The sequence below is a fragment of the Rhincodon typus genome, chromosome 4 (genome assembly GCF_021869965.1).
Source record: "Rhincodon typus isolate 14 chromosome 4, sRhiTyp1.1, whole genome shotgun sequence".
Taxonomy (NCBI): domain Eukaryota; kingdom Metazoa; phylum Chordata; class Chondrichthyes; order Orectolobiformes; family Rhincodontidae; genus Rhincodon; species Rhincodon typus.
The window spans coordinates 24,791,804-24,815,599 of record NC_063335.1 but is presented as its reverse complement, the minus strand read 5'-3'; the positions used below and the strand labels follow the sequence as shown (position 1 = coordinate 24,815,599).

Here is a 23,796-nt window from a genome sequence, read left to right as displayed (position 1 = left end):
CCCACTCTGCAACTCTGCTGTTCTGATGGTGTCCTTGACTTTATTTTTACTGCTCCACCATAAAAGATGACTGTCTTGCATATCAAAAATCTAACACAGCCTTGAATATTTTCAATGACACTGCCTCCACTACTCCCTGTAACAGATTCATTCTCATCTGTCCTCATCTGTGACTTATTTTGAAACTGTGCCCGTTTTTCTGGATTGCCGTTCCCTCAACATCAACCCCATCAAACTACCTCCAAATGTTTTTAAATTGTTCTAGAAGCCCCTGTTCTTGTAAACCCAATGAGCATAGGCCCAGCCATTCAACATTTCTTCATAAGACAGTCCCTTCATCCCATAAAGCTTGAACCGTCACTAAACTGCTTCCAATGGAAGTATATCATTCCTTGAGCAGAGACTAATACTTTACGCAGTACTCTGGGTGTGGTCTCACTGATGTCCTTTAGAGTTGTGTTCCCAATTTTCCTTCCTCATTTCTTGCTGCATTTGTACACTACTTGTGAGATTCTTTGTACAAGAGCCCCAAATCTATCGTTAATGTATTGTTCTGCAGTCTCTTTCCCTTTTAAGTAATTCTTCCAGCCAAAGTGGACAACCTAATTTTTCCACAATATTTATCTATTTTCTCCCCCTCCCAACCACACTTAATCTGCAAAGCAATATAAAGAGGTTATGTCCTCATGATTTTCTTTACTATCTTTCTTTGTATATCAGCAACAAGATTGATTACAAATGTATTTGATCCCAAGTAATTTAAAAACATTAAGAAACCAAATCTCTGGTTACACCATGCAAAGCTTTGATGTGAACTAAATATACATGTGTTTGTTGTGCCCATAATTACAAGAAGCCATCTTTAAAATAAACCAGGAATGAACACCCCTAAGCAGGGGTAAATGACTGCAGCCTACGTTCTAAACTCTGAGCATCAACCCTTAAATACGGTGAATGGAGCAAAATGGTTATTGTCAGATATTCCTAACTTGATAATTGCCACATCCAATGTTTTAACTCTAAATGTAGCCATCACACATTGGCATATACAATACATCAGAGAAGCTATGAAGATGTACCAAGTCCATACAAATCCCTGAAGACAGCAGCCTACTCAACAATAATATCTGGCTATACTTTCTCTAAGAAACACTACTGTTTATTATACATAATCAACCAAAAAGAAGAATATTAACATGAACTGATGTATTGCAAACACAGTAATCTGACCAATCAACACTAAGATACCACCAATGTTCACATACTTCATATGTAATTACTACTTCCACCTATTCTAGCCATTCTCCCAGATGATGGGCGAAAATATCATCTAGAGTATCCTTTAAATTCTACCAATCCTTCAAATGAATTTTGCAAAATTGCATTCACTACTACTGACTGTCAAAGAAAAAACTTAGTCCAAAATACTACCAATATGTATGAAATTGACTTTCTCCAGCTCTTCAAAATGTGTTGAGCTCACACTCTTAATAAACTTTGCATCTACTTCTCTATATTAGTGTATTTGTCCTTGGTTTTTCTCCCATTGCTTTGACTACCTTACCTCAAGTGCCTACTCTGATAGGTGGCAGATTGCCATTTATTTTAAGTTTTAAAAATATAACACTAAGGATCTTTCCCACCCCATTACCCAAAGAAGCATAATTGTCTTGGTTATAAGACCATGACTGTTCACTTTTTTTATATTGCTGGTAAACCTGTTGTCTATGAATCAAACTTACGTCAAATATTTTCGAGCATACTATCTGATCTATTATGCCATTCAGGATTACTGTGCAAGCAAATTTGGAGCAATAGGATTTCATGAATCCTTGAGTCATGAGCTGAAGGCATCTGATAAAGATGGAATCAAGATGACACTTGTGTGCCCATACTTAGTGGATACAGGCATGTTTCGTGGCTGCAGAATAAGGTGAGATGGATAATTAGTTGTTTAGTACATAAGGTGTTAAATTGTATATTTCGTTCAGTGATAAATGCTTTTTCTCTAGTTTAAAAAAAACAATATTTTGACATTCAAGAAGAATGATTTAAGAGGTTAACTTTAATGGAAGTTTGACCTGCACTTTCCATATCACTTTGCAGACTAGCTCAGTACATACCGAACTTCAATGCAACTGTTAGAACATGGTACAGAGAACCATTCCTTTTACCCTCATGAAAAATTCTTTTTTTTGGCAAATGGAATAACAAAAGTAATTTGATAAACAGACTCAAATTTACAGTTTTTAAAAAAAATTACATTGATTATTTTTCTACAGTATGTTTTGTTATCTCAACTGATTTTTTTTTTTTTTAAAGTCTTTTTTATAGGTCTTTTCAGTTCGGAAGATTGCAGCATTGCATTCTTGCTTTTAGATTTTCATGGCCATTCTCTGCAAGGAGTTTTGTCCACATTTTTGAATTATATATCAGGTTATGCATTTTTGTGAATGGCTAACTTAACATTTTCTGTTATAAATCATAATCTGTGGCAAGGCTTTCCACAGTATGACTGGGGTTGTGACCCAAAACTTTAGGCCATGGGTTTGGGGCCGCATTTGCTGCCGTAGAGCTCGGGCTGAGTGCTGACAGCTGCAATGTCTCTTTAAATTCCTATGATTTTTTAATAGTGAGCATGGCCTAACAGTCCTGAAAAAGTAGGTGTTTGTTAGTTTTAAAAACCCCGCTGACTAAATAATTCCAACTGTCCCTGCTTTTATCGCTTTTGTTTGCCATCACCCCCCCCCCCCCCCCCCCAAAAAAAAAAACTCTCTGCACTGGGGTCATGGCAATTTTGAAGCCCAAAATAGAGCCATAATGAGAAAAAGTCTGGAAAACGTTATAGACTAGAGTGCACAATTAACTCAATAATATGGTATTGATCGTTGTAAACATGGTCATTGAATCTGTAAAACTGTGCTTAGTTATCAAGATGAGGGATTTAAAAACTTGACAGGCATTGGGCTTTGCTTTGAGGTTTGGCCATCAGTGGGGAGATGATAGTCTAGCAAAAATACCACTAGTCTATTAATCCAGAGTCCTAGGTCATGTTCTGGGGATCTGGGTTAGAATCCTGTCAAGGCAAGGGGTGGAATTTGAATTCAACAGAAATCTGGAATTAGGAAGCTAATGACCTTGTAACTGTTGCCAATTGTCAGAGACTCATCTGGTTCATTTTCATATCCTTCCAAGGAAGCAAACTGCTGTTCTTGCTTGGTCTAGCCTACATGTGACTCCAGGCACACACATCAATGTGGTTGACCCTCAACTACCCTCTGGACAATAATTGCTGGCTTAGCCAGTGACACCCACATGAATTGGAAAGTACACGTCTTTGGGTTTGACCCATTTTTTTGGAGTTTGAGATTTTGAAGCATGTAACGTATAACGGAGTACTTAAAATGTTGTCATTATTACATAGTTGCAAAATAATTCCTGTTTTACAGTGAGCTCCCACAAGACAGCGTTTAAGATGAATGAACTAGTGAACCTATTGATTGATAGTTGAAGGAGGAATGTTGCCCTAGTATATGGAACAGTTCCTTGATCTTTGGTGACTCAGCATCTAAAAATAAGCAAATAGAACCTTGTTTAATGTTTCTTCTGAAACAAGATTCAGCTCAGCAGTACCCTCCCATCTTACCATCCTACTCAACAAAATATCTTGCAGCACCCTTCTCATATGTGTTTGGATCACAGTGAGTGTTGAACTCTCAACCTTGTGATTTGGAGATGAGTGCACTCCAGCCAAATTGACACACAGAAATTTAATGACTGTAAGCCTCCAGCATTCAAGAATAAAGGAAGAGCTGAAAACTTTGATTTTCCATGATTATATATTTTGGTAATTGTGTTATTATTACAGCTGTAGAGCATTTGTGTTGATGTATTTTCATAACTGTTTGCTGCACCTACAGCATTTCAGGACATGAAATAATTTTAAACCACAAAGAGAACCTTTTTTTTCCCCAAGTGAAATTTGCGTTAGCTTCAGACAGTGCTTCTGTTCTAAGCTGATGGCAATTCACAGGAATAAATAAACTGATCAAGGATTTATAGTGCTGATAGCTCTACATTTATAAACTTAAAGATTATTAAAAAATGCATTTGTAGCTCAACCTGAGCATTGATGTGGTGTTACTAAAAGTGCAATAACTACTTTTATGCTTGTACTGGAATTTCTGGAGAATGTTTTACCTAACTTAGCAGTAATGGTTCACTTTTCTAAAAGAGCCTTTGAAATGAATGGACCAATTTCACTTCAACATGTCAGTCTGATTTTTGTTTCTCTTTTTGCTTTTAATGATCAAGTTCTTAATGCTGCAAGATACCTTTTTTCTTCAAGTGTGTTTTGCTCTTGCTTTCATAATCTTTTTCAAATACCTGATCTATCCATTGTCCACTCATTTTTAAATTTAACTATCCAAGGTTCTCACCATGACGAAGAAAGTGACGTGGGGAGAGGACCATTCAAAGTTTTCTTTTGTACAAAGGAAAAGTCCTTCCAAACTTGGCCCTATTTAGAAGTAAATTAAGAAACTTTTTGTACTGCTGTTTTTGTATCTACTGATATATACTTTTCCCTACAGGGAAAACTTCAGTCATCACTTTGAATATAAATTCATTTTTAAACTCCCAGACTGATTTTATATAGTCCATTCTACTTTAGTCACAGTTTGAATTATTTGATGCACAGCTAATTGTTTGTTTTCACTTCCACAGCTGGATGTCTGATTCAAATTACACTGAGCAGATAACATTGTTAAGGCCAAACTTCTGAAATTAAAATATTGTTAAACCTATAGACTAATTGCTAAATTAGTTCACTTTCAACAGTATGGTAGAAAACTAATTGAAGACACCCTTTATTTTTCTTCTTTGGTGCATTTAGGGGAAAAAAAACATCCCCTCCCCGCCGCCACTGAGCAGTGTTCCTGCTAAACTTCTAAAATTGTAACCCAAACTCCATATCTGACTTTTGTCCCATATTCCTTAGATAATTTCTCGTGTTAACAAAAACTATTACTGACATAAAACTAATTGACAAACAATGTTAGATTATTATTTCAACCTTCCACCATTCTTTGTAGAAATTTATTCCTGATTTCACTCCTGATGGGGTCTGGCTGTAATTTTAGATATGTCACATAGTCCTAGATTTCAGTATCCACATTCTGCTTTTGTTAAATCTTGATCTTTTACACAAGAGTGATGAGATTATAATACTGCAATATCTGGAATTTAGAAAATTGTGTAATCTCTCCCTGTTTAACTTTTGAGTCCATGTACTTTTCTGGTAAAGCTGCATTGCACTCCCTCCAAGCCCAGTGTACTACTTGGGTGCAGTGCCAAGCATTGAATATGTTGAGCAATGTGACCGAACAAGAGGTTTGTATGGCTGAAGCATGAATTTGACTTCTCCTTCTATTTCTATCTAGATGTAAAGACAGCCATTCCAATAGCTTCTTTGATTACCTGTTAATCTTTGCTGCCCAGGCAATGCATGAGCAGTGGAGAAAGAGAAAAGTATTGATAGCTGGGCAGGAATGCCACGATGGGTGGCAATGGGAGGCTGTTGATGGTTAGAGGGGGGTGTAGGATGCTAGGTGATGCAGGGATGATGTGAGCAAGGTGGTTGTAGGTGGATGGGGAATGTGACTGAGGTGGAGAAGTGGAAGGTAACAGATTGGTGGCAGTGAGACACAGATGGGTGTGGGTAATGACCGGTGGGGCAAGTGTTGGAAAGAGGAATGGTGATGGATAGGTAATGTTGACAACTGGGCAAGATGGTGCTTTTGAAGGGAGAAGGGGTAAAGTAGCTGGGTGAGAGCACAAGGGGTAGGTGATGGGTGTGGGATCTGCGGGAGCAGGAATGTGGATGTGATGACAGCTGACCATGAGTTACGGAAAGGTGGTTCTTGATGGGGGCAGATGTATGGGGGTGGTCAGTGGTGTCGATGGTTTGAGGCCTTGGGTTGGATATATGAGGGATCTATGACCAGGCAGGTGGCAATTGATGGAGATGGCATGGATTATGAATTAGCAGAATGAAGGGCGGCAGTTGCATGGAAGGCAGTAAAGGGACACAAGGCAGTGACAGGTGGTAGGGGGTTGACTGCTGGGCAGGATGGCTTATAAAAATGTTTCTGAATCACTCGTTTTTTTCCACCCTTGTTGGAGCTCTTGCCTATATTTTGTCACATTTTACTGATTTCTGGATCTCTTCCAGTCACAAGAATCTCAAGCCTTTTTATTTGATGCAGTTCTGTGTGCTTTTTCTTATCTCTTTTTTGTTTCTAGAGCTCTTTGCTCACACTGGTTTTGTACTACATTTTTGAACACCTATTGCTGGTCTTCAGTTATTTTAAATTTTCCCAGTTTACTGTGGCTAGATTGTTTCATTCTAATGGATGTAGACCTTTAAATATTTGTGTCCTCTTTTCAAACTACATTGAACTCATTTTGGTGCAATGCTCATGCTAAATTGGTATTAGAAAGGCTATCTGTACATAAAACTGCTAAGACACCATGACAAAATAAGATGCATCCAAGGTTGCTTACAGAAGTGAGAGCAGAAATCGTGTAAGCGCTGTCTATAATTTTCCAATCATCTCGGATTTGACAGTGGTGCTGGGAGACTAGAGAATTGTGAATGTTACACCGACGTTTCTGACTTCTTTTGAACAGAAGTGCAGCAACATTCCGGCAATAGTACTGAAGACTTTGTGTTCCAGAACTTGCCTCTCCCCTAGCCAAGCTGTTCCAGTACAACACTGGCATCTATCCGATAATGTGGAAAATTGTCCAGGTATGTCCTGTAGACAAAAAGCAGGACAAATCCAACCCAGCCAACTATTGCCCCTCAGACTACTTTTGATCATCAGTAAAGTGATGGAAGGTATCAACAGTGCTATCAAGCAGCACCTGCTCAGTGATGCCCAGTTTGGGTCCCTGAGGTGAGAGTCACAGTCCTTGACATCAGCATTCATAGAGTTATAAGAGTTGTACAGCATGGAAACAGACCTTTTTGGTCCAACTCGTCTATGCTGACCAGATGTCCTAAATTTGGACCATATCCTGCTAAGCCCCTCCCATTCCTGTATCCATCAAGATGCCTTTTAAATGTTGTAATTGTACCAGTCTCCACCACTTCCTTTGGCAGCTCATTCTATTTCATGCACCGTCCTCCGCGTGAAAATGTTGCTGTTTGGGTCCCTTTTAAATCTTTCACCTCTCCCCTTAAACCTATGCCCGCTAGTTTTGGATTCCCTTCCTTGGGAAGAAGACCCTGGCGATTCACCCTGTCCATGTCCCTCATTATTTTATGAACCTCTATTAGGTCATCCCTCCAACCTCTGCTCTAGGGAAAATAGTCCCAGCCTATTCAGTGTCTGCCTACAGCTCAAACCTTCCAACCCTGGCAACATCCTTGTAAATATTTTGCGGAACCCTTTCAAGTTAACAACATCTCCCCTATAGTAGGGAGACCAGAATCGAATACAGTATTCCAAAAGTGGTCTAACCAATGTCCTATACAGCTGCAACATGACATACCAACTCCTATACTCCAATGTACTGAGTTGTGCCTGCAAATCATTCAGTATTTTTCCTTCTCTAGGTAATATTCTCTGGGTAATAAGGTTGTGCTTCTGCTGTGATTTTATTACGGGGCAGGGCAGGGAGGCAGTCTCCAAGTCTACATCATTCAGAACAGAGGTTGAACCCTACACTTGTGGTATTCTGACCCATGGGGATGGGTAGGTGTGAAGGTGTGTGGTTATGTGGCATGAGGTTGGGCTGTTTAACTTGGTGGGGAAATCTCCTTTCTGAAAGATAGTAGGTGGTCTACTGCTATAAACTATACCATAGCATATAGAACAACTGCTTCATATAAAATGTTACTTTAGTAATACTTAGTTGCAAGAGTTTTGTAAAGCACTATCAGTAAAAATAAATTGAAAATTTATATATAAAAATCAAAAGGACTATTCTAAAACTTCTCTTGTAGGAAAGAATTTGAGCCCTTCCTTCCGCCTTTGAAACCAGAGTACTGTGTGAAAGAAGCTATGAGAGCCATCCTCACAGACCAGCCAATGATTTGTACACCTCGGCTAATGTATACTGTGACATTTATGAAAAGGTACGTAGGATAAGAAGAGAAAGTTGAATTACGTTATCTGCCAAAGTGACTCCAAGGGGAGAAAAGTTTACAATTACTAATTTGTGCAACATTTCAATGGAAAGATTCTAATTTGTACCGATTTTTATAATTGCCCTGGAGGTAGTGCACATGTGTTTGCAGGCACGTAGCATTGCTTCATTCAAGCTTTAATTCCATCCTTTTGGAAGTATAACAGGACAAACATAACTGAAAAAATCTCACTAAGTCAGCATACAACTGCTCATGTAGAGGTGATGCCATGACCAACTGATTTTTTTTTTTAGAATATTCCATAATGGATCATATTGCAAATGTCCCTTTTGAGAGGTACTACAAATTCACAAGATTCTTTAATTGGCCAATTATACTGACAAAGTACAAGCACAAGATGTTAAATAAACCAACACTAAGCTTACATTTGCTAACATTATCTGTGAAACATTGGGACAGACTTATCAATTTCTGGCAGTTGGTAACAGCAGGAAGATATATTACTTAAAACTGTAACTGTATGCATGCCAGCTTTATTGACAATTATTTCCTGGAGGGTACTGCTGCACTACCAGTCTTTTCCTGGAGAGATTTCGTGGCGGGGGGGGTGGCACAAGTGCTGCAATTCTGAAATAGTGCCAAAAATTGCGCACTTTCCTAGCATGCCCCGCTACAGACATTGCCTAACTCCTGATCTGTGAAGAGAGTCCCAATATCAAAATACTGATACTTGCTTGTAAAACATCTCAAATTGGACCCATTCTGTGCTGGAGGTTTCTGTAAACTGCAGGAAGCATAGCATGGTACCAAAAACAGCACTTGGATCATTGGTGTCTCTGCAGATGTCCTCGAGTTGCCAGAACTTTGATAACAGTTGGATGTGCTCCAGTGTGCTTTGCATGCTAATGACGACTGTTCCCTGAGCTGCCATCTGTAGTACGCACTGTACATGGAACAGTTTGATTCCATGTAAGGGTTTTTGATAAGGTCATTGTGCAAAAGGCTATGAGTGAACAGATCTGTCCAGATCTGTATAAAACACAGCTGCTTCCTGATTGTTGGTAAACAGTGCAAGCATATTAACAAAATGTGAGGGATACCAATCATTCACAGCACAAAGGGAGGCTATTTGGCCCATTGAATCCGTGCCAGCTCATAGAATCATTTCGTACAAAAGAGGCCCTGCATCTCATTGAGTCTGTACTGCCAAAATTAACCAGTGCCTACATTTTCCTGCACTAGGCCCATAGCCTTGAATGTTACGATACTTCAGGTGCTCATCCAAGTACTTTTTAAAGATTGTGAGGTTTCCTGCCTCAACTATCCTTCCAAGCAGTGCATTCCGGATCCTACTACCCTCCTGGGTGAAACAGATTTATCCTAAAATCCCTTCTAAACCTCCTGCCTTATAGCTTAATTATGCCTCTTTATTGGCCCTTTGATGAAGGAGAACAGCTGCTTTCCAATAACCCTGTCTATGCCCCTCATAATCTTGTACACTTCAGTCAGGTCTCCCGACCCCACCTATTATTTACTCCTCTTCCCTCCTTCCATCCCACTCGTAGCTAGGAAAAGGTTGGTATATATGCTGAAATCAGTTCTGAAGAATGGTCACTGGACCTGAAAAATTAACTCTGCTTTCTGTCCATGGATGCTGCCAGATTTGCTGAGTTTTCCAGCTATTTCTGTTTTTGTTTTGGATTTCTAGCATCAGCAGTTCTTATAGTTTTTGTCAAGCTTATCCAGCCTCTCTTCATAGCTGAAATGCTCCATCCCGTGCAACATCCTTGCGAATCTCCTTGCACACCCTCCAGTGCAATCATATCCTTCCTGTAGTGTGATGACTGCACACTGCATACTGTACTCCAGCTGTGGCCTAACCAACTTTCTGTACAGCTCCAACATAACCTTCCTGCTCTTTATAATCTATGGCACAACTGATGAGGCAACATACAGTACATTTGCCTTTAACTACCCAATTAACTGGTTCTGTCGATGAGCACTCCAAGAACCCTCTGAGCTTCCTAATGTCTTGCCACTCATTGCTCCCACAGTGCAATCCAGTTAGTCCCATCCCTCTGTTCAATTCCAATAGCACTTAAAGCGTATTTTCTTGCCAAAACCGTAATATTTATATTTTAATGGTTTCCACTTTTGCAACCTTTGCAGTTCCAGATTAGTTTTGCTGTCTGCCCTTTTTTTTTAATAAACAAAAATCTTTACATTCCTTGGGCATTTCTCGCCTTCAGTCTTAAATGTGTATCCCTGTCCTTCCATGCAATACCAGATAGTTGAGAGTCCTCACTCTGCTAACCTATATGTCCTGTTGCAGGCGATTCATAACATTCTCACTGAGCACCATTCTTGCAAGTTTGGGGGATCTTTTAGCAAATTTTGAAATTTTACTTTGCATTTCATGATTTAAGCCATTTACCAAAAAAAAAACTGGGAGTCCTTCCCCTTGAAGAGAACGCTTGTCTATCACACAACAGTTTGAAAATAACCAGCTATTACAACTTACTGCTTTATCATTAAGCTGACTTTGTAAACTGATTACGTTCTGACTATCCTATTGCATAAACTTTAATTTTGATAATTAGCCTTTTATTGTCAAACATGTCACTGCATTTCCTTCTACAAACTTCTGTTACTTCATCAAAAATTCAACTAAATTTGATGAGCACAATTTTTTTTATACTTTTGTGACATCCAAACCTTCCTTTTGTATTACTGCCAGCTTTCCACTTTGTCTCAACTTCTCTGAACACTTTGTGTCCTTTTGTATTGAGTACCCAACCCTTACTATTTTTTAATCCATGTTCCCATTATTGCTACTGTGGTGTATTTCTACGTATTTGTGTACAGCACTAATCCGGTCTTCCCATTTCTCTTCCTGGGTCAGTCTTCATCTGAATCGTGCTGGAACCAGAGCCCTAGCAAATCACATAACTGGGGCTGTAGACAGGGCTTTAAACTAAATTTGCAGGGGGAAGAGAGAGAGGGTGGGTTCAGTTGTAGGGGAAATTACAAAACCCAAATTAAAGGAGGAGGTAAGACCGCAGGTTAGCAATGTGGCAGATGGTTACCAGACAGTAAAGATGAGGGATAGAACCGGCGATTGTCTTTATGGATTTATAGAACAGTATGGAAATTTACCAGTAGAACAAATTTTAAAAGCTTTGTATCTAAATGCACGAAGCATTCGAAACAAAATTAATGAGTTAATGGTGCAAGTAGAAACAAAAGGGTACGATTTGGTAGTGATTACTGAGACATAGTTACAAGGAGACCAGGTCTGGAAATTGAAGATCCAAGAGTACTTAACATTTCAGAGGGATAGACAAAGGAAAAGGAGGTGGTGTGGCTTTGCTGGTGAAGGAAGGGATCAGTGCTGTAATGAGAAACAACATAAGGACGGGAGATCAAGATGTGGAATCAGTCTGGGTAGAAATAAGAAATAGCAAAGGGAAGAAGTACTTGGTAAGAGTAATCTATAGGTCCCCAAACAGTAGTTCTGCAGTGGGGCACAGTATAAACCATGAAATATTAGAGGCTTACAAGAAAGGTACGGTTATAATCATAGGTGATTTTTAACATGCACATGGATTGAAAGAATCAAATTGGCAAGGGTAGCCTGGAGGCAGAGTTCATTGAATGTATTAGAGATTTTCTTGGAACAGTACATTGTGGAACCAGCCAGGGAGCAGGCTAGTCTGGATTTGGTATTGGGTAATGAGGAGAGATTAATTGATGACATCATAGTTAAGGATCCTTTAGGGAGTAGTGACCATAGTATGATTGAATCCAAAATTCAGTTTGGGAATGAGAAGGTGCAGTCCCACAATAGTGTTCTAGAATTAAACGGAGGAAATTACTCGGACCAAATCTGTCCTCATGCCTATGTAGATGGGGCAGGAAAGCTAAAAGGTAAGTTGGCAGATGAGCAGTGGCAGTTGTTTAAGGAGCTACTCAATTCCTCGCAACTAAAACATATCTCTGTGAAGAAGAAAGATGTTAAGGGGAATAAATACATTGATGACTAAACAAGGAGATCAAGGCAATATAAAGTCAAAAACTAAGACATACCATATTGCAAAGGCCAGTGGCAAGCAGGAGGATTGGGAAACTTTCAAACTTAAAGGGATACTAAAAATTAATAAAAAGAGCCAAGGTAAATTACGGAAGAAAGATAGCACAACATATCAAAAAGGATAGCAAAAGCTTCTATAGGTATTTTAACGGGAAGAGAGTCGCTAAGGTGAATGTTGTTCCCTTGCAAGATGAAACCGGTAAGTTCACAGCGGGGAACATGGAAATGGCAGAGATGCTAAATCAGTACTTTGCCTCGGTTTTCACGGTAGAGGACAATAGTACCATCCCTATTGGAACAGGCATGTCAGAAGCAATAGGAAGGGTAGAACTTAGAACAATCAACATTGATAGGTAAAAGGCACTCCTCAAACTATTAGGATCACGGGCAGACAAGTCCCCTGGGCTTGATGGCCTACATCCTAGGGTATTAAAGGAAGTGGCAGCGGAGATAGTGGATCAATTGATTACAATATTCCAAAATTCCCTGGACACTGGAAAGGTTCTAGGAAAGTGGATTGGAAAAATGCTAATGTAATGTCCTTATTCAAAAAGGGTAGGAGGCAATATGTAGGAAATTACAGACCAGTTAGTTTAACATCTGTTCTTGGCAAAGTGTTAGAATCAATTATCAAGGAAGCAATATCAGGACATTTGGAAAGTCAAAACACTATCCATCGGAATCAGAATGGTTTTATGACTGGTAAATTATGTTTGACTAATTTGCTAGAATTCTTTGAGGATGTGACAAGCAATGTGGATAATGGGGATCCTGTAGATGTAATAGGCAGAAGAAGGTGTTTGATAAGGTGCCGCACAAAAGGTTAATTCACAAGGTTGGATCATATGGGATTAGGAGTAATTTATTAGCTTGGATTGGTGACTGTCTTCTGTCCATCAGCCAGAGTCGGGATAGATGAGATAACAAGGTGTAGAGCTGGATGAACACAGCAGGCCGAGCAGGAAAGCTGACCTTTCTGGTCTGGACCCTTCAGTCTTCTGAAGAAGGATCTAGACCTGAAACGTCAGCTTTCCTGCTCCTCTGATGCTGCTTGGCCTGATGTGTTCATCCAGCTCTACACCTTGCTATCTCAGATTCTCCAGCACCGGCAGTTCCTACTATCTGAGTCGGGATAGATGAATCTTTTTCTGGATGGCAAGAAGTAACTGGTGGATGCCACAGGGTTCGGCCTTGGACGCCAGCTATTTACAATCTACATTAATGACTTGGATACAGGGATCGAAGGCTCTATAGCCAAATTTGTGGTCAAAAATAGGCAGGATGGTAAATTGCAATGAGGAAATAAGAACTCTACAAATGGATCTTGATAGGTTAGGAGAGTTGGCCAAAATGTGGCAGATGGAGTTTAACGTGGAAAAGTGAGAGGTGATGGATTTTAGTCGGGGAAAATGGGAAGGCGACCTATTATCTCAATGAGGAGAGACCTTCTGAGTGTTCTAGTGCAGAGGGATCTAGGTGTCCTTGTTCATGAGTCACAGAAAACTAGTGTGCAGGTACAGCAGATAATAAAAAAGCGAATGGAATGTTGACTTTTATAAGAACATAAGAACCAGGAGCAGGAGTAGGCCATTTGGCCCCTCGAGCCTGCCCTGCCATTTAATAAGATCATGGCTGATCTTTTTGAGACTCCGCTCCACATATCTGCCCACTAACCATAACCCTTAAATTTTTGAACAGTCAAGGAATTATCTAGCCTTGCCTTAAAAACATTCAGCGAGGTAGCTTCAACCGCTTCACTGGGCAGGGAATTCCACAGATTCACAACCCTTTGGGTGAACAAGTTCCTCCTGACCTCAGTCCTACATCTGCTTCCCTTTATTTTGAGGCGATACCCTCTACCCTCTCGTCCCAGTTTCACCTGCTAGTGGAAACAGCCTCCCTGCCTCCACCCTATCTATTCCCTTCATAATCTTGTGTTTCTATAAGATTTCCCCTCATTCTTCTGAATTCCAATGAGTATAATCCCAATCTACTCAGTCTCTCCTCATAATCCAACGCCCTCAACTCTGGAATCAACCGAGTGAATCTCCTCTGCACCCTCTCCAGTGTTAGTATATCCCTTCTCAGGTAAGGAGACCAAAACTGCACACAGTACTCCAGGTGTGGCCTCACCAGGACTCTATACAGCTGCAGCATAGCCTCCCTGTTTTTAAGCTCCATCCCTCTAGCAATGGCAGACAAAATTCCATTTGCCTTTTTAATTACCTGCTGCATCTGCAATCCTACTCTTTAGCGATTCATGCACAAGGACATCCAAGTCTGTCTGCACAGCAGCGTGCTGCAATTTTTTACCATTTAAAACATAGTCCATTTTCCTGTTATTCCTATCAAAATGGATGACCTCACAATTCTCAACATTGTACTCCATCTGCCAGATCTTTGCCCACTCACTTAGACTATCTATATCCCTCTGCAGACTTTGTGTCTTCTGCACACTTTGCTCTACTACTCACCTTAGTGTCATCTGCAAATTTTGATACACGACACTTAGTCCCCAACTTCAAATCATCTATGTAAATTGTAAACAATTGCGGCCCCAACACTGATCCCTGAGGCACACCACTAGCCACTGACCACCAACCAGAAAAACACCCATTTACGCCTACTGTTTGCTTTCTACTGGTCAACCAATCCTCTATCCATGCCAATACATTACCTGTAATACCGTGGAACTTTATCTTATGTAGCAGCCTTTGGTGTGCCACCTTGTCAAATGCCTTCTGGAAATCCAGATACACCATATCCACAGGTTCCCCATTGTCCACCATGCAAGTAATGTCCTCAAAGAATTCCACCAAATTAGTTAAACATGACCTACCCTTCATGAACCCACGCTGGGTGTTTTCAATGGGACAATTTATATCCAGATGTCATGCTATTTCTTCCTTAATGATAGATTCAAGCATTTTCCCCACTACCGAAGTAAAGCTAACTGGCCTATAGTTACCTGCTTTTTGTCTACTTCCTTTTTTAAACAGTGGCGTCACATTAGCTGTTTTCCAATCTGCGGGAACCACCCCAGAGTCCAGTGAATTTTGGTAAATAATTACTAGTGCATTTGCTATTTCCCCCATCGCCTCTTTTAGCACCCTGGGATGCATTTCATCAGGGCCAGGAGACTTGTCTACCTTTAGCCCCATTAGCTTGCCCAGCACTGCCTCCTTAGTGATAATGATAGTTTCTAGGTCCTCGCCTGCTATAACCTTCTTGCCGTTAGTTTTCGGCATGTTATTTGTCTTCCACTGTGAAGACCGACACAAAATAACTGTTTAATGTCTCGGCTATTTCCTCATTCCCAGTTATTAAATTGGCCTTCTCATCCTCTAAAGGACCAATGTTTATCTTCACCACTCTTCTACGATTTACATATTTATAGAAACTTTTGCTGCCTGTTTTTATATTCTGAGCTAGTTTACTCTCATAATCCATCTTACTTTTCTTTATAACTTTTTTAGTGGCTTTCTGTTGGCCTTTAAAGATTTCCCAGTCTACTAGTTTCCCACTACTCTTTGCTTTTTTGTATGTGTTCTTTTTTCAATCTGATACTTTCCTTTATTTTCTTAGACATCCATGGCTGGCTGTCTCTTTTCCTACAGTTCTTCCTTATCACTGGAATATACTTCTGCTGAGCATTGTGAAAAATCATTTTGAAAGTCCTCCACTGTTCCTCAATTGACCTACCATAAAGTTTTTGCTCCCATTCTACCTTAGCTAACTCCTCCCTCATTCCTTCATAGTCTCCTTTGTTTAAGCACAGGACATTGGTCGAATTTAAAATACAGAACCTTACTGTGATGGCTCCTTCCGAGAGGATCCCTAACTGTGAGATCATTAATTATTCCTGTCTCATTACACAGGACTAGATCTAGGATCGCTTGCTCCCTCGTAAGTTCCATTACATATTGTTCAAGGAAATTATCGCAATGCATTCTATGAACCCCTCCTCAAGGCTGCCATGACCGACCTGGTTTGACCAATCGATATGTAGATTAAAATCCCCCATGATAATTGCTGTACCATTTTTACATGCATTAGCTATTTCTATGTTTATTGCCTGCCCCACCACGATGTCATTATTTGGCCTATAGACCACACCTATCAGTGACTACTTCTCCCTGCTATTCCTAATTTCCACCCAAATGGATTCAACATTTTGTTCAGTAGAACCTATATCATCTCTCACTACCGCCCTGATATCATCCTTAAAAATCAGAGCAACACCACCTCCCTTACCTTCCTGTCTGTCCTTCCAAACAGTTTGATACCCCTGGATATTTAACTCCCAGCCATGACCATCCTGTAACCATGTCTCTGTAATGGCCACTAAATCATACTCATTTGCAATGATTTACGCCGGCAACTCATCCACCTTGTTTCGAATGCTCCGAGCATTCAGAAAGTGCGTTATGCCAGTTTTTGCACCTTCTTTTTGGGTCCTATTGCCTCCATTACTAACAGCTCTTGAGTTCTCCTTCCCTTTAATAGCTAAAAGGAATAGAACATAAAGGTAAGGAAGTATTGTTGCAACTTAACAAGCCATTGGTGAGACCGCACCTGGAGTATTGTGCACAGTACCCTGGATATGTCTTAATAGTGCCCCTCCCTACTTACTGCAGGTGTGATTGCACTGGACCAAACTGGCATCCAGGAACTCCAACATGCTGCAGCTATGAAATATCAGGGGTTCTGCTATCCTTAATGAGTTCCAATTAACTACTTGAATCAATATAATTGAATAAAAACCATAGTTTATTACCTTGCCACCCATTTCTATACTAGGATGAACCTTAGGAATAGAATAGACCTTAGTCACTTAGCAGATATTCACCAAATAACTAACTCCTCTCCTGCAAAAGAGTAAGAGTCAATTTCCTAAATCTGACAAATTTAGAAAATAAATAAAGCAACATGATAGCACTTGCCCTTCTTCCCCTTAACTAGCCAACTCCAGAGTGTTGAATATTAATGTATCTTTTTTGGCGAGTTTACATAGTCAGTCATACAGCATGGTCCAACTCATCCGGGCTGACAAGCCGTCCCATTTGCAAGCATTTGGTCTATATCCCTCTTAATCCCTTTCTATTCATATACCCAACCCCTATCAGGTCCAGGGAACATGTTTGTCTTTAGCTCCACAGGTTTCCCTAGTACTTTTTTTCTTTAACCATGGTTAGGTTATCCCTTCCTAGAATTGTCCTTTCTCACTGGGATATATCTTTTGTTATCTGTCATTAACTATTTTCGTAGAAGTCTGCCAATGTTCTGCAAATATCTTTTGCTGCTAAACTCATTTCCCAGTCTGGTCCATCCTCATTCCTTTGAAATTACCCTAAAGTTTAGCACAGTTATTTCTGACTCACATTTCTCCCTTGAACTGTTTGCTAAATTTTATCATGTTACGGTCACTGTTTTCTTGGGGATCATTAAATTCATTTAATTACACATCATTAGATCCATAATAGCCTGATCGCTGATGTATCCGCAACATCATCTTCATTTGCTGTGATGCTACCCTTAAGTGACCACTTGTTAATTTCCAAACACCTAATTTTGAATGGAGGTGATTGTGGGTGCTGAACCCACATGCACCCTCCCCTCCCCATTGGTGTCTGTTTACTCTCTCATTCCTGCTACTACCACTCTACCTCCCAGCTGATTTCACTCGTGAATTAACAAGAAATGCATTCTTCAACAAATAGTTGCAAGGTCATGGTGAAGTGAATAGTTTCCTTCTGTATCTTACCTTTGCTGCCTGAATTGAAGGAGAAGCAGCAAAACTTGATTTTTGAACATTTAAAAATACTGATGTCTCCCCTGTGTTCAGTTTCCAAAGTTCACACCCTCCAAAACCATCGAACCAGTGCAAGCTGGAAAAACCACCTCATTTTCTTCTTGGGACCCTAAAACCTTTTGAACTCAAGTGAGTTCAATAATATTAGGGCTGGAGGACCTTCTCCCATGTCCTTACCCCAAAACCCCACACACCAGGCCTTGTCATTCCATGTTCCATCAGCTGCTACTTCATACAACCCATTGTCAGTCCCTAATGGACCCTATTAGCAATTATTCATTCGCTCAGCCTGACTTTTACACAGTCCTTTATCTGCACAACTGTTTTTCTCGCTTTCTGGGCTCCACCGCCAGATACCGTTTACTGCTTTCCCCCCCACCCCTTCTCTAGCATATACACCAATTTCTTCCGAGCTACAATCAGTTCTGAAGAAGGGTCCAAAACATTAACTCTTGTTTGCTCTCCACAGATGCTGCCAGACCTGAGTTTTTGTAGCAATTTATGATATTGTTTCTGATTTCCAGCAACAGCGATTTTTAATTTTTTTTAGTATTTACAAACATTTGTTTTGAATATTCATATTTTGGGCCCATTTAAGTTTAAAGAGGGAGATTGTCTCTTTGCAATTTAAAAACAATTTTTTCTTCTGTTTCAGCATTATGCCATGGGAAGCTGTTGTCTGCATGTACCGTTTTTTGGGAGCAGATAAGTGCATGTATCCGTTCATTGCTGAGAGAAAACAGGCTTTAAATAACAATGAAGCCAAAAATGAAATCTAAAGCAAAACTGCTTGTTACATCCAGCACTGGGACCTCTTGTAGAAATGCATGCATTATTTGACTCATCAACATCACCATACAAATCAGAAAGTGCTGCAGTGACTACATTTGAGTGAACTCTCTTGGCAAATAGCTGTGAAGCTTCAGCTTTCCATGATCACTGTGGAAAAAACAGTTGATACTGTACCTGTGTATTGAACAAGTAACAAGATAAATGTATTATGCCAATCATTTTGTATAATTTTTCTAGTGGTTAGACTTGCACACATTTTAATGCCAACTGAGCAAAGTAAGATATGACATTTTTAACATTTGACTTTTACTCAGCAATGCGATTTGTTTGCTGTTCGAGCTGTATTTATGTGATGTTCAAATAGAGATGTAGGTAAGTGCAGTACTTTAGAAAATTCCTACTACTAAATTGTTTGAATAGTAAATGCACTGTAATAATTGACTTCTCCCACAGTCCACCACAAGTACTTTTTGTAAATCTTAGAATTACTAATACAATGGAATATTCAATTACTTACCCGGAAACTGGGCAAATTTCTGCAAATGTATCTTGCAGTTTAAGATTGCAAAACGTGTTCCCGTACAGCACTAGAAAACATTATTTTAAGAAAAAATCTCTCATTGGTGTGCCTTTTGAATAGACTTTAAATGTCGTCCTATTTTCTGTGGATTAGTGGTCCATTTTTTTAAAAGCCTGAAATTTCTACCTCCTTTGTATATCTATTTGTATAACACCTAAATTTGTTTATCAGAGGTTATAAAGGTAATGTCTTTTGTGTGTCTTTGTGATCACTTTATATATAGACCAATATCTCTAGTCTTCAAGTTTTTTAAATAATATAGCTAATTGTAAAGAATTTTTAATTAAAATGCCATTTAAGATGCAAAAGATGTGCACAGTTTTTACGATCGCAAGTATTGAAGAAACAATATTTGGACTTTACTAAAGCCATTGACAATGTTCTGCATGGTAGACTAATTTAGTAAAGTTAGATCACACTGGTTCAGGGTGAGGTTGCCAGTTGGATACAAAATTGGCTCAACAGTAACAGGCAGAGGGTGGTAGTGGAGGGTTATTTTTCAGACTAGAGGCCGCTGACCAGTAGTGTGCCATAAGGATCAGTGCTGGGTCCACTGTTTGTCATTTATATAGATGATTTGAATGACAATATAGGAGGCATGGTTAGTAAGTTTTGGATAACATCAAAATTGGTGGTATAGTCTACAGTGAAGAAGGTTATCTAAGATTACAAAAAGATCTTGATCAATTAGGCCATTGGACTGAGGAGTGGCAAATACAGTTAAATTTGGATAAATGCGAGGTTTTTTTTCATAAAACAAACATGGTCAGGACTTGTACAGTTAATGGGAGGGCGTGGATATTGTTTGAGAAGAGAGACCTAGGGCTTCAGGTACGTAGTTCTTTTTGAAATTTTGCATCACAGGTAGACAGTGGTTAAGAGGGCGTTTTAGCATGCTTGCCTTCATTGCTCAGACTTCTAAGAGTTGGGATATCATGTTGAGATCGTACAGGACGTTGGTGAAGGCTATTCTGGAACAGTGTATTCAGTTCTGGTTGCTCAGTTATAGGAAGGATATTATCAACTGATGAAGGTTCAGAAAAGATTTACCAGGATTTTGCTGGGAATGGAGGGTTTGAGTTATTTTTAAAAAAAAATTGACTGGACAGGCTGGGACTTCCTTCATTGGAGGGTGGGAGGTTCAAGGTTGCTCTTATTGAGGGTTATAAACTCATGAGGGGTATAGATTAGGTAGCATCTTTTCCCTAAGGTGGTGGAGTTCAAAATAAGGGGACATATTTTTAAGGTGACATTTGATGGTATCAACACCTAATATAACTGCATTACATTCCTGGCCATGTTTCTTGTTGAAATGTTGGGAACATTATTTTTCTTCCTTGCTGCCATCCTGCCTAGACCACAGTCCTTCATTTTGTGGAAGGTGAAATGAGATAAAATGAAGCTTAAGTTTTGGGGAAGATACAGTCCAATAGGACACAAGCTAGGCACTTGTACCATTTGCCTATGATAATTGGTACACATAATTTGAAAAACATTTGGAATAAAACAAAGAGTTAACAAGCGTATTATCTTTGAAACAGTGGACAATTTTTTTTAAACTATGAAATTGGGATGGGTTAGATAGAAGCAAACTGTCCAATAATTGAGATCAAAAACAAGAATTAGTAGATACATGAATGAACGTAGCAGATTTAAAATTGAAGGCAGGAGAAACTTTCTGTAAACTTGAAGTTCACTTCCAGGCTTAGAAACTGAGGCAGTGGATAAATTTTGCTCAAATGGAACCTAAATACTGACACTGGTTGGACTAAATAGCCAGTTTGAATGTTGTAACTTGTGTACATTCCTTCAGGCTGGATAAACTAAGAAAAATATTCATGTTATTTTAACTTTTTTTTAAAACATCTTGTGATAACTGCAACCACTTAAAGGCTGACAAAGATATGATAGTTGTGCAGAAGAAACAGAGGTTCAACTCTAAACCTCAATGTAACAATACTTTTATTTGTAAATAACAATGGAGGAAAAGTAGGTTTGTATATTAATCTTAGCTCTGGGCTGGGTTGATTATTGTCTGGATGCTAAAATGTATCAGAATGAGCTATTAACATAGAAAATAATGTTGAGGTTTTCTGACCTCCTATTTCTTTAACTGTTACAATGCTTAGTTAGGTGAGTATTAGAGATTTGCAGGTGAAATTGATATATGTAAATAGTGTTGTATACACCACATTAATGGAAAAGATTCCAAATGGGCTGATCTGCTGTGAACATTTCTCACACTAATAGTATGCATCAATTTCATTCCTTTGATTATAGTTTTTGGAAGAAGACTTAAGAAGAAAAACAGGCTTCTATGCATCTAATGGAAATCAAGAGTAAAATCTATCTTCGTTCTGATTTTACATTCCTTCCCTCCCTTAGAAATTTTACATATTTAGTAAAGATGGGTTCCTTGATAGTATAGAATTTTAATACTGATGTAAAGAAACATGTTGCCAAAGCATTTCATCTTGCACTCACCAGGACAAATTCTCTTGCTATTTGCCCTAAAAGCATGAAACCTAGTTTATAATAGTGCCAGTTTGGTCTTGACGGAGGTGTCTGGAACTTTCAGGATCAACTCCTCAACTCTACTGAAAACAAGTCCAGCTTGTCCAACCTATCCTCCATAAAGACACCTGAGGTGTGCAGTAGTTTTAACTAGCTAATAAATATCTTTTTAATGGGTTCCTGTCGCATAGTAGTAGTGTCCCTACCTTTTGAACCAGGGGCTTAGGATCAAGTCCCGTCTGCTCCAGAGGTTTGTAAATAACATCTCTGAACAGAGTAAATTGTTTTTAAAAAAAAAAAAAAAAAATTTAAAAACCTTTTAAGGGCTTTTGCTGTGCAGTGGTAGTGTCCCTACCTCTGGACCAGGAGATGTGGGTTCAAGTCCTATTTGCTTCAGAGGTGTATCACAACAACTCTGGACAGATTGATTAGAAATTTCTAAAAACTCAATTTGTTGATCTCTGAAATTTACTCAATTCTATTGCTATTTTTCTCTTTCCAAAGCACTTAGTAGTTTTCACTTGAGGACTCCAGTAAATGCAGATGGTCCATTATTGAATAGGGAACTGATAAATACTTCAGCTTTTTCAAAATTCCCATATTTTGTGTATTTTCTATCAATGGAACTCCACTTCACCATATCTCAGATTAATTTATTGTCGTCCAGGCAAAATTTTTATGTTACTTTAAAAGTTTTGGAGCAAAAATATCATTGCTTTTCATAACACAATATGGTTGTACTATTGATCTCTCAGATCCAGCTTTATTGTGTAGTCCAAATTCTAAATTTTCATAGTTGTTTGGAATTACAACTGTGTATAGTTTGCATGAGGTGAACTGCCATATTTTTTAACATTAAAATGAGGAACACAGCATTATTTCCAGAACATATTTACATCAAGCTGTTTGATTCATTTGACTCTTGAAATGGCTCCCCTTTACTCCATATATTCAGGATATATCTCTCTCCAAGATTTACTCTGACATATGTTTAATCTAAAGTTGTGAATTTTTTTCCCCCTAAATGTCATGGTACTATGGAATACTATTAGTTTGGCATGTATTCATAACAAAAACATTAATAAATTTTAATTTGGAATAATTTGCATAGCTTAGCATTTAATGTAGCACAGGTCTTGGAGTGTCTTGTGGAAATGTTGAAGGTCAGTAAACTCCAGTTTGCTGAAGATAGTTCCCCTAGCAACATATTTTGCCCCAGGAACTTTTTGATGTATTGAACACAACTATACTGTTTCCAGTGTATTTAACACCATTTTCCTAACAGTGAAAAACTCTAATAAAATTTAGTCACTTGAAGTAAGAATTAATTGGAGTGCTGAAATAATTTCATAGTTATTGCTTAACTGATCTACAGCCTGATATTTATTGCACTTCAAGTCTAGTGGAAGATTCTGAATTCAGTATCTACTACTACTGAGAACCATACTTTGATTTCAGCAATTGTTCTCTTCTACATACAGCAACTGTCTCAAATATTACTCATCATTTAAAGCACTTTTTTCATTTTTCTTTTGATGTTCTTTCTCAAATGCTCCTCAAAGCAGTTGATTACTATAACTTCTGTACGAACTTTTTTTTAGTTTTATTTTTAATCTTGTGTAAGAACTAAAGAGCAGGAATAGGCAATTCAGCCCGTCCAGTCTGCCATTCAATAGGATCATGGCTGATCTCTTCTCGGTCTCAACTGCACTTTCCTGCCTACTCTCCATAATCCTTCAACCTGTTACTAATTAAAAATCTGTCTCTGTATCTCCTTTAATTTTACTCAGTGTCCTGGCATCCACTGCACTTTGGGGTAGTGAATTCCACAGATTTATGACCCTTTGAGAGAA

At 39.0% G+C, this 23,796-nt stretch overlaps 1 protein-coding gene across 1 annotated transcript in view; it reads left to right on the top strand.

Moving 5' to 3' along the window:
• Positions 1-19,737, top strand: part of rdh10a (retinol dehydrogenase 10a) — a 66,829-nt gene extending 47,092 nt beyond the window's left edge. The window contains exons 3-5 of the mRNA XM_048596308.1: positions 1,788-1,933; positions 8,012-8,143; positions 18,713-19,737. Of these exons, the coding sequence (XP_048452265.1) occupies positions 1,788-1,933; positions 8,012-8,143; positions 18,713-18,836 (402 nt within the window). The 3' untranslated portion in view covers positions 18,837-19,737. The remainder of the gene's footprint in view (positions 1-1,787; positions 1,934-8,011; positions 8,144-18,712) is intronic.
• Positions 19,738-23,796: the final 4,059 nt, after the last annotated feature.